Source organism: Chrysochloris asiatica, unplaced genomic scaffold, assembly GCF_000296735.1.
Source record: "Chrysochloris asiatica unplaced genomic scaffold, ChrAsi1.0 scaffold00262, whole genome shotgun sequence".
Taxonomy (NCBI): Eukaryota; Metazoa; Chordata; class Mammalia; order Afrosoricida; family Chrysochloridae; genus Chrysochloris; species Chrysochloris asiatica.
This window is the reverse complement of record NW_006408780.1, coordinates 3,105,702-3,117,420: the sequence shown is the minus strand read 5'-3', so window position 1 is coordinate 3,117,420 and position 11,719 is coordinate 3,105,702. Positions and strand designations below refer to the sequence as shown.

Here is an 11,719-nt window from a genome sequence, read left to right as displayed (position 1 = left end):
ACAGGGTCCTCTCATCTGTGGGATTACCCACCTCCTGCGGATTAGACATGGGGGAGGCGGGGGAATGGGGCTTTCTTCCACTACCTGCCTCCTGCTGCCCACCCAGCTTTCATGTCAAAGGAGTCTGATTTTCCTGAGGACTTGGAAAGTCTTGGGGTCTAAGGGAAGTGAGGCTCTCCCTTAGCTCCCGCGTAGCCAGCTGACACATCCCATAATCCTCCCTAAGAAAGAGTTTGCTGATGAGAGTGTTTGCGGGAGTCCGGACCACTCGGGGGAACTAACTGCCTCTTGGAGGACTGGAGACACCATGAGCCTCAGCGAGGAGCATGTGCAGAAGTTTCTGGATGGGAACCCCGGTTTCGCCGAGAGGTACTTCGGCAAACAGCTGTGCCCCGAGCCTGCAGCCAGGGCCAGTAAGGAAGAACACTTGGTGGACTGCAGCAGCTTCAAGGAGCTGTGCCAGGTGGAAGAGAGTCAGGCGCTGTTGGAACTGGTCCAGGACATGCAGGAAAACATCAACATGGAGCGCGTGGTCTTCAAGATCCTACGGCGACTATGCGGCATCCTGCGCTCCGACTGCTGTAGCCTCTTCATGTACCGCCAGCGCAACGGCGTGGCCGAGCTCGCCACGCGCCTCTTCAGCGTGCAGCCCGGCAGCACCCTGGAAGAGTGTCTGGTGCCCCCCAACTCCGAGATCGTGTTTCCGCTGGACATCGGGGTGGTCGGGTATGTGGCACAGACCAAGAAGATGGTGAATGTCAAGGATGTGAATGAGGTGTGTCTGGACTGGAATCTTCAGCCAGGTGTTTTCTGGGTATGGTTTGGGGTTGGTCAAGCGTCCACTCAGAATCTGATAGCTAGATCTCCTAAGAGAGCCTCCTTGGGGTTTATTCTTGCTCCAGGGAACAAGTTCTTATGGGGTCCCTCGTGGTGCAAACAGTTAAGCCCTTGACTACTAACCGAAAGGTGGGTGGTTCAAACCCAGCAACAGGAGCCTCGGAAGAACGTTCTGGAGATGTGCTTTCAAAAGGTTAGCCAGTTTCCATTGAACATCAGGGTGATCCAGGTGGAGTAGAACTGCTCCATAGGGTTTTCTATGGCTGGGACCTTTTCTAAGTAGCTCTCCAGGTCTTAATTCTGAGACACCTCTGCATAGAATCAAACCTTCAACCTTCAGTTAGTAGCCAAGTGCTCAACTGTTTGAGCAAGGTTACAGACAGCCTTGGAAATCTACAGGTCACCAAGAGTCTGCACCCACTTAACAGCATCTGTTTTGGCTTTTGGTTTGGTTGGTTGGTGGGGAGCAGTTGGGTGGACGGGTGGCAGATGAAATGTCAGGCTGGCTGGACCTTTTGCTGTATGACAATGGGGAAGAGGTAGGGGCGGTGAGGACAGCTGGGCTTTGGCCTCTATAACCAGGGGGGCAAATATGAAAGCGCTCAGTTCTGAGTGAAGGTGAGAGGTTCCAATCTACCCTGAGCCATGTCAGAAGACAGGTCCTGCTGATCTGCTTGTGAGAAGTGGTTTTAGCCATGGAAAACCCTGTGGAACACAGCTCTCCTCGAACACACATGTGGGACTTAATTGTTTAACCAGGCACAGAGGGTCTGTGATGGTTGGCATAAGACTGCAAAAGAAAATGAGGTGGGACATGGGGGGGGAGGGGCGGGGATGTCTATGAAGGCAATAAGTGACTGGCTTACAAGCTTTCAAGAGGGAGCCTAGTTCTAGATGGGGCAGGGGTAGGTAGAACCTCCACTGAATGATTTCCAATCTGTTGGGACAGGGCTGGCGAAAGGAAATGGGGATAAGACTCTTGTGGTACAATAGTGAATAAATGCCATCAGGACTGATTGTGAGGGTGAGAAATGTAGAGGCAGATTTTTTTTTGACAGACGAAGGGGAGTGATTGATTTTGCAGCCCAGTAGCGGAGGTCCCTGGGACCATCAAGTGAGAAGAATGGAGAGCGCGACCCTACCCAGAGAGGCAGTGATGCCAGGCATGGAGAGCGAGATGATGACATGGACAGATGGAGTGGTTGGGGACACGGGACTCAGGGAGGGAGAGGGCCTGTGTGCTGACAGCCAGGGGTGGGGGTGGGCCTGTGGGGTGTACCCTTTGGTTATTTGATGACGCATGGAGGGAATTGTAATCATTGCAATGAAACGAAATACGACAGGATGAATGTGAAGCTGATGTTCTCCCATGTAAACCCACATAACTCACATAAAACCTTAAAAAACAGAAAAAGTGATGTAGGTTTGGGATGTGCTGGACATCGGGTAATGGGCAGAGAGACCAAGGACCAGGAGGTGGAGTCTCAGAGTGGGCAGGGCCTCAGAGAAGAGGAGGCGTCTGCCTCTTCTAGCTCGGCCCCTCCCCTTAGCCTTCCCTGTGGACAAAGAGGCTGAAAGATGCCCAGGCTTAGATACAGAAAAGCAGGAACCCCTCATTTCTAGTGACCCAGGCAGTCCAAGGCCACCTCCCTCCTGGACACAAACAGACGTGAGGAAGAGGACTCAATCCTCTTAGCCGATGTCCACAAGCAGTACCCAGAATAGAATAATCTCTGGGATCAACTTCATCTTCACTTCCTTTTTAAGAAATGGGTCACCACGGAGTGCTGAAGGGACCGGTGAAGAAACAGATGAATGGAGGGAGGGAAGGAAGGAGCAGGCAGTATGACCAGAACACCGAAGCTGCTAACAGGCCTGCCCCGTCCCCTGCTGGACCCGCAGAGCTGTGCCATCTGGTACTGCAGCCACCGTGGCACACATCCCACCCCACCCTGCTGTTCCTGAGACCCTGTGGGGTTTTGTGGGGGCAACCAGGTGGGAGGCTCTGGGGCGGGACCCCCCCTGATCTATAAGACAGAATAGAACCACTCCTGAGGTTTTCTGAGACCTAATCTTTACGAGAGCAGATGGTCTCGTCTTTTTCCTGGGGATTACTGGGGGGTTTGAACTGCCGACCTTGCCAACAGAACTCTTTTCCAGGAGTATAGTCCCTGGGAATGAAGGAATACACCTGATATAATAACAATGACCATAATCATAATAATGAACAGCACAATGCACGGGCATTTGCTGCTGAGGTGGTCAGACTGACCAGGGCACGGAGGGGGACACAGGTCCCACAGACCCAGTCCAGCAGTCTGACTCCAGAGATGTCCACCTCAGTCACTTTGGCCTCTTGTAAATAAATGTCAGAGCTGGCAGGTCAAGAATGAAATTAAAGAGACATTCTGATCTTTGAAGGACAGAATTGAGAATCCAGTCATCTGAGCCACCTTGTTTTCCCGCACTCGGTACACCAGGGCGGAGGCTCAGCTCCTCAAACTTGCTCTTTAAGGAGGAAGAACTATTACTACTCAACCATCCCCAGACCAGGGGAGAGGCCCAGGGGAGCCATCCTAAAACTGGTGGGCGTGGGTATGGGTGCCCCCATCCCCCCACTTCCTCCAGGGTGTGGTGGAAAAACCACCAATCAGACCTGGACCCATCCTTCATTCAGCCAATAGCTGTCTTTGGAGGAAGAGCACCTGAGGACTGAAACTCCTGGGAAGCACAAAAGGTGAAAGCCTTCACTGCTCAACCAGACGTGCCTCCGAAGAAAGTCCTGGTGATCCTCTTCCCAAAAATTGTTGTTGTTGTTAAGTGCCGTCGAGTTGGTTCCGACCCATAGCGACCCTGTACAGGGTTTCCGAGGGTGTAAATCTTTACGGGAGTAGAAAGCCTCATCTTTTTCCCGTGGAGCAGCTGGTAGTTTCAAACCGCTGACCTTAAGGTTCGCAGCCATTGAAAACCCTACAGAATGCAGTTCTCTTCTGACACGCACGAGGTCACCATCCATGTGACTTAACTCAATGGAGACTCATGTTGGGCATGGTCTGAAGGCAGGAGGAGACAATAGTCTAAACCAGGATGGGTTTGAGGTTTGGGTCAGGGGACAGACTTGGCCAGAAGGTGTGGCCAGGTGCAAGACAGAAAGCAGGCAGGGAGGTCTGTGGGGACTTGAGGGCTCCACCATAGCCTATTGGGCTGAGATCTGGGGGGTCAGAGGTTTGCCGGCATGGGGGAGGGGGTGTGTGGAGGACAAGGGTCTAAGCTGGCCCCAGTCCCAGGGTTAAGCCAGTTCCCACTGGTCATGACCAGTGTCTGGTGTCCAAGGTCACTGCAGAACTGAGCCCCATTTGTAGGGACCAGGGGTGTGGGGAGCTCCCACACTGAACAGTGTCTCCTCTCTTGCCCTCCCCCCTCCCCCAGTGCTCCCACTTCAGCCCATTTGCTGACGAGCTCACCGGGTACATGACGAGGAACCTCCTGGCCACTCCCATCATGAATGGCAAGGACATGGTGGCAGTCATCATGGCTGTGAACAAGCTTGACGGCCCATGTTTCACCAGCGAAGATGAAGACGTGAGTGCCACAGGTCCTGGGCGGGCCTCCTGGTGCTTGGTGTGTGTGGGTGGTGGGTCTGCCTGAGTAGGTCTGTGTGTGCACATCATCCCCTACGGGGCCACGCCTGGCTCACGGGTAGAGTTCTCACCTTCTGTGCGGGAGACCCAGGTTCCATTCCAGGCCAGTGCTCCTCATCTGCAGTCTGCCAGGGGAGCAGAACAGGTTCCAGACTAAAACAGACTAGGAGCGGTCGGTGGGTTTGCACTGCCCATGTTGTAGTTAGCAGTCCAGTGCTTATCCCACAGTGCCACCAGGCCTCCTTGGCATAGGACCAGGTAACGTTTAGTTGCATTGTGCACAGGGTGGCCATGAGTTAGGGAATGACCACCGCACACATGTGCCTATCTTGGTTCCATGTGTTTCTTAGACAAGATCCCCATGTGTGAGCCTCTTCGGGCAAGTCCACAGCCTGAGTGTGCAGCGCCCCCTACTGGACACATGTTTAATTCTTGCTACAATTCTTGTTCTGCTTTGAGCTGGTACCGACTCGATGGCACCTAACTACAATTCTTGTTGCAGGTTTTCTTGAAGTACCTGAATTTTGCCACCTTAAACCTGAAGATCTACCACCTGAGCTACCTTCACAACTGCGAGACGCGCCGAGGTCAGGTATCCACAGGAGATACCCCTCGGGTTGGTGTGGTCACCTCCAAGCCTCCCCGCCCTCCCTAGCCAGCCAGCTCACTGCCCATTCAATCCAAATATCCCTCATTGGACCACTCTGACCCTTTGCTCTTCTGCCCCATGTACCCAGTCTCCCCTTTCTTGGCTTCTGTGTCCACGTCTGGAAGGAGCTGGCTGGGTTCCCTCAGCCTCTCCCAGTGGTGACAGGTGGCATTGTGTCCCCCGGGTTGGTTCCAGAACTGGCTGTTCTTGGGAAGGAGGGTCCAATGAGTGGTGTGATGTGGTGTGGCTGTTGATGCTCAGTGAGAGGGCGTTCACAGGCAGAACGGCTTTTCCCTTCTTGACCCGTCTTTGGAAGGAGAAGGTATCGATTATAAACAGAGGAACAGGTAGGCTAGCCACTCGGAGGGCCTGTCCACCCCGGGTAGACCCTGGTAAAGCCAGAGCTTCCTTCACTGGGATGGATTCTCTGAGGACGAGGGAGGTGTGGGGCTGCTGGGGACAGGGGTGACGTTCAGTTGTGGGCACCGGGCGTGAAGTTGATTCAAGCCCTCAGAGTGTAGCCAGGTCCAATCTACCTCCACCTTCCTGGGCAGGCAGGCTGGGGCCCCAGGACCCTCAACCTGTGGGAGATCCTGAGTTCACAGGGATGGGGCAGGCAGGCAGCCACAACCATCATGCTGGGCATGGAATTCAGAAAGCCATAGGAGGGGGTGGCCTCACAGGGGGGCGAGGATGACAATGAGTCCGTCATATGCTAGCTGCCAGTTGCCATCCCACAGAACAAGGAGGAGATGGATGTGTTGTAAGTATTGGGTGTCGTGTGATGACGTGGGAACAATGGAGACGTCGTGTTGGTCAGTGGTTGAACTGCTGACCCACCTCATGCCCATTGTCTGAGCTGCTCTGAGGGTTCCGAAGAAATGGACAGCTGGTGTCACTCGAGGCGCAGAGCAAGGGAGGCCAGTGCCCATGGCCAATGAGATTCTAAGTCCTGTCACTCAGAATGGCGTCCGACCAGTTCTGGCAGCAAGCCATCTGCTGGTGCTTTGTGGGGTGTTGCTGTGGTGAATTACTTGGGACTCATGCCCCCTAGTGGATGCGTTGGTCGGTTCTGTGCCACGTTCATGATTGTTGGAATGTTGGCTTCAGTTGCTGTGTTATTTGCTGATTCAGGATTACCTGTTCTCACTGACCTTAGCTCCCAGCTATTCACCAGCTGCCTTAGTTCCCGAGTGCCCATTGTAACACTAATACCACGCGTGAACAAACAAGTATATTTTCTCCCAGCTCAGGAGGCTGGAAGCCTGACCTCAGGGCCCCAGCGTTAAGAAACGACTCTCTCTGTTAGCTCTGAGGGTCCTTGGTATCTCTCGTCCTCATGAGGCAGAGTTAGCATTTTTTTTAAGTAAGTCTCTGCTTTTTTGTTGCTTGCTTCATCTGGTCGTCTGTAACTCAGGAGACTTACTTAAAAAAAATGCTAACTCTGCCTCATTAATACAACAAAGAAAACTCCTTCCCAAGTGGGGACTATAACCACAGCTGGTGTTGTTCGATGTATTGAGTAGGTGCCCACTCACAGTGACACCATGTACAACGGAACGAAACACAGAGCGGTCCTGCGCTGTCCTCACAATCTTTCTTACACTGGAGCCGGCTGTGCCAGCCACTGCGTCAACCCATCTAGTTGAACGACCTCCTCTTTTTGCTGACCCGCTACTTGACCAAGCTTTAACCAGTAACAGGGGATGGATTTACAACATACGTTTTTGGAGGAGACAATTCCACCAGGATAGCAAACATGATGCCCTCTAGGAGCTAGGTAACCAGTCCACTCCTGCTGGCAAACGTCACTGAAACTGCATCTATAGATCCAGGATGTTGGCTGACTGACTGCGGTGAACAGGAAGACCCAAGACTCCAAGTCCTCAAGGCCCTGACCAGGTGGACCCTAGTGTTCATCAAACACAGGGCATCATGTCCAGGCTGAGATGAATACAACACCCTAGTAAGGACCCGAGGTGGAGGTGCAGCTGAACAGCCATGTAGGAGACCTTGTGTATAACAGAACAAGCAATGTGCGGCTCTGCGCCGTCCTCACTACGTTGACGTGTTTGCCTCCATTGTTCCGAAGCTGCTGTGTTGATCCACCCAGTGGAGGAGGTCCCACTGATGATGACTTGTCCTGTGGTAGCCTTCGTGTGTCTGTGATGTTGTAAGGGATGTCACCGGCATTTCAAATACCAGTAGGGTTACCATGGTGGGCAGATGTCAGCGGAACCTCCAGAATAAGACAAGCTAGGAAAAAAGGTTTGGTGAGATCTGCTTCTGAAAATTAGCCATTGACCCAAATGCTTGCATTATTCAATGTAGGAAGGTAGGGTGTTGTTGAGACAATCTCTTGTTGTTAGGTGCTATCGAGTCAGTTTCCACCCATAGTGACCCTGTGTACAACAGAACAAAACACTGCCCAATCCTACACCATTCTCACATTAGCTGCTATGCTTGAGCCCACTGCTACTGCCACTGTGCCAATCCATCTCTTTGTGGGGGGGTCTTCCTATTTTTCTCAGACCCTCCACTTTACCAAACACGATGTCCTTCTCCAGGGACTGGTCCCTCCTAACAATATGTCTGAAGATGATGATTTGGGGCCATCCTGGCTTCTAAGAAGTATTATGGTTGTACTTCTTCCAACACACATCTGTTTGTTCTTCTGGCAGTCCATGGTACCTTTAATATTCTTCTCCAAGAATAAAACAATATGAACACCCACATTTGCAGATAATACCCACTTATCCTGGCTTCAGTGACTGCATGATCAGAGCTCAACCAGAAGTAAAAAGAAGAGGGGAAAAAAAAAAAAGTATTCTCATACAATTTGATGATCTTGACCTACACCTATGGAAGCAGTAGCTCAAAAGAGGGAACAAGTCCTTACAGCAAGAATCATTCCCACCCCCTCCACATACAGAGTAGACAGGGATGGGCAACTTGGACATTGGCTACCCAAAATGGGAGCCGGGGGGCTACAAAGGCAAGAAGTGACTGGCTTACAAGCTTTCAAGAGGGAACCTAGATCCAGAGGGCCTGGAGGAAGGTAGAATCTAGAGTGAGTAGTATTCAGTCTGTCTAGGCGGGGTTGATGCAATGAAATGCAGACGGGTCTCTTGTGATACAACATTGAATAATTGTTATCAGGACTGATTGTGAGGGTCGGAAATGTAAAGGTAGACGTTTTATAGCAAGGAGGCGAGTGATTAACTATTCAGTCTAGGAGCGAAGGTCCCTAGTACCATCAAGGGAGAAGAGCAGAGAGCAGGACCCTACCCAGAGAAGCAGTGATGCCTGAAATGGAGCCAGAGATGATGGCGTGGAGCGATGGAGCAGCTGGAGACTTTAGATCCAGAGAGGGAGAGCGACTGTGTGCTGAAGACCTGGGGGGTACGGGGGGGAAGGATTGCATGGAGGGGATTGTAACCATGGCAATGAGAGACAATATATGATACAATGAATGTAAAACTAATGTTCCCCCATGTAAACTATCACATAATTCACAATAAAACATTAAAAAATATATATATATATGGAAAAACTGAGATATTACCTATATTTTTCCCAGTGGAGAGACTAGCGGCTCGAATCGTGTACCAGCGAAGGAAGAGCACGGCTTTCTCCCAGTGTGGCTCCTGTGGCCCTTCCCTCTTACTCAACGGTAGGGATGGTGTGGGTATCATATGTTCACACTGCTTTGGGTACTTGAATTATATCTTTCAGAAGGTGGGGATCTTTCTCAGTTATCCCTTTAATCACACCTCAAGCACTTTCCAAGGAACTCTGGTGACTAACATGGTGAAGTGCTTGGCTTGGCTGCTGACCTAAAGGTCGGTGGTTCAAACCCTCCAGTTGCTCCACTGGAGAAAGGTGTGGCAGGCAGCTCCTGTAAAGATGGACAGACTCGGAAACCCTCCGGAACCATTCTGCTCTGTCCAGTAGGGTTCTAATGAGTCTGACTTGAATCGATGGCCATGGTATGGGTTGGTCTGTGTGTTCGTGAGAAAGTGTGAGCACAAAAACCTAAGACTTTCGGACACATGGTCTCCCTCCAGCACCCTTTGCTTTAAATTCCAGAGAACTTCATCTGGAGGAGGTTGGCTCTTAGGAAGTTCCTGAGTTTCCTCCATGACTTGGACCTGGTTGTTCTTGTCAGTTTTGCACAGACGTGAAAGAGAAGAATTCTTCCAAGTGCAGCCAGAACAGAGTGCTTCTTGGAGGCCAGGATGGCCAGACATCGTCTCTCATACTTCGGACATTTTGTCAGGGGGGACCAGTCCCTGGAGAACGATATCATGTTTGGTAAGGTGTGGGTCAGAGAAAAAGAGGAAGACCCCAGCAAGATTGGTACAGTGGAAGCAGTGATGGGCTCAAGCATGGCAACAATTGTGAGGTTAGCCCAGGACCAGGCAGTGTTTTGTTCTATTGTACATAGGTTTGATATGAGTTGGTACTGACTTGATGGCACCTAACAACAACAATGAACAATGAAGAATGAACAAATGTTTTTGAGGACTAAGGTGCACCTGACCCAAACCATGGTATTTTCAGTAGCCTCATATGCATGCGAAATTTGGACAGTGAATAAGGAAGACCGTTGAAGAATTAATGCTTCTGAATTACGGTGTTGGTGAAGAAAGTTACAAGTGCCATGGACTGCCAGAAGAACAAACAAATCTGTCCCTGGAGAAGGACATCATGCTTAGTAAAGTAGAGGATTAGCAAAAGAAGAGGAAGACCCCACCCCCACCCCAAGGAAATGGACTGACACAGTGGCAGCAGAAACAGAATCCAACGTAACAATTGTGAGATTAGCCCAGGGCCGGGCAGTGTTTCATTCTGTTGTGCATTGGGTCACTATGAGTCGAAACTGATTGGATGGCACCTAACAATAACAACAGAGTCCTGGTGTGGCGCTGTGGGTTAACACACTGGACTGAGCGAGGTCAGTGGTTTGAGCTCACCAGCTGCTCCTTGGAAACCCTATACGGGGTCACTATGCATCGGAACCAACTCAATGGCATACAACAATAACAACAACAATGTTCAGGAGCAAATTTCAGAATCTCTTCTGACATCCACTTTGGGTTTATTCTTTCCTTCCTGTCTCTTTAATGACCTTTTGCTCTCTTCATGTACTATGTCCATTTCTTGTCTAATTTCATTAGTTAGGACTTGCAGATCAATGTTAAATTGGAGAGATAAGAGAGAACATCTTCATCTTTTTCCCTATCTTACAGAGAAAGCATCAAGTTCCTGGGCATTAAGTATGATGTTAGTTGTATGTCTCTTTGTTGATGTTTTTTAAATCAAGATGAAGAAGTTTCATTCTGTTTCTAGTTTGTTGAGAGTCTTTATCATGAGTAGGTGTTAAATTTTGCCAAATGCCTTTCCTGTATTCATTGATATGACTTGCAGCTGATGTGATAGCTTGAACTTTTTAAAAATGTTGAACCAGCCTCACAAACTTGAAATAAATTCCCCTTGGTCATGGTGGGTAATTCCTTTTATACATTATTGGATTCAGCTTACTAATATTTTGTTGCATATATTTTCACCAATGCTATTAGTTATGAAAGTTATTAGTCTGTAGTTTTCCTATCATGTCCTAATCTGGTTTAGATATTAGGGTAATAGTGACCTCATATAATGGTTTAGGAAATGTTCTATCTATTTTGTGGAAGAGCTTGCATTTTATATCTATTTTATGAAAGGTGTTAGTATTATTTCTACTTAAGCATTTAGTGTAATTCACCAACGAACCCATCAGGGTCGGGTGCTTTATTTTTTGGAAATTATTATATTTATGACTTAATTTATTTCATAGTTACAGGTCTATTCAGAAGATCTATATTTCATCTTGCAGTCAGAGAAATTTCAGACAAAGCAGATTTAATTTTGCTTGTATTTTGGTAGTTTGTGTCTTTCAAGAAATTGATCCGTGCAAAACAGCATGGAGGTCATATCTGAGTTCCTCTGGCTTCACAAGAGGGAAAGAGAATCAAAGTCAGAACCAGCCCAAGGCAGGTTCCTATGACACCGAGGTCAGACATGCCTCCACCCTACAACCTTCTTTACCCTATTCTGACACCAACCAACCTTCCCCCCAGCACTCTCTGCCTCACATCTGGGTTCCATAATTCATTGCAATGGCCACACAGAGCTCATAACAACACTCAGGATTATGGGGTTTATTGGGGAAGGGAACAGGGTACAATGAGGATCAAAACCAACTCAGGAAGCAGCAGTTTTCCAGTCAGGAACACCTCTTCTCTGATATACTGCAGGCACACCTCGCTCTTGTCTTTGGCCTCTCAGCCATGTGGACCATTGGCCTCTGTCCTGCTTGACCAAATGTTACCCAGCTGCCGCTAGTCAGTCTGTGAATGTCAAAGGGCATATTCTACAAGCCAGCCTGCAGCCCATAGGCACTCAGCACTCCTCAGTCCATTGGTTAGATGCGGGCAGCCGCTGCAGGTCACCACCTCTGCTGTCACCGTATTCTCGGCAGGGATCTCACACTCTGCTCATGCTCTTCCTTCTTGATGGTCCTGAGATCATCTCTTACTGCTTCTGAGAT

The 11,719-nt window shown here is 49.7% G+C and overlaps 1 protein-coding gene across 1 annotated transcript in view; it reads left to right on the top strand.

The window, feature by feature from the left end:
• The first annotated feature begins 307 nt into the window (after positions 1-307).
• PDE6B (phosphodiesterase 6B, cGMP-specific, rod, beta) overlaps positions 308-11,719 on the top strand; it is a 53,385-nt gene continuing 41,973 nt past the window's right edge. The window contains exons 1-3 of the mRNA XM_006874117.1: positions 308-775; positions 4,267-4,419; positions 4,981-5,070. Of these exons, the coding sequence (XP_006874179.1) occupies positions 308-775; positions 4,267-4,419; positions 4,981-5,070 (711 nt within the window). The remainder of the gene's footprint in view (positions 776-4,266; positions 4,420-4,980; positions 5,071-11,719) is intronic.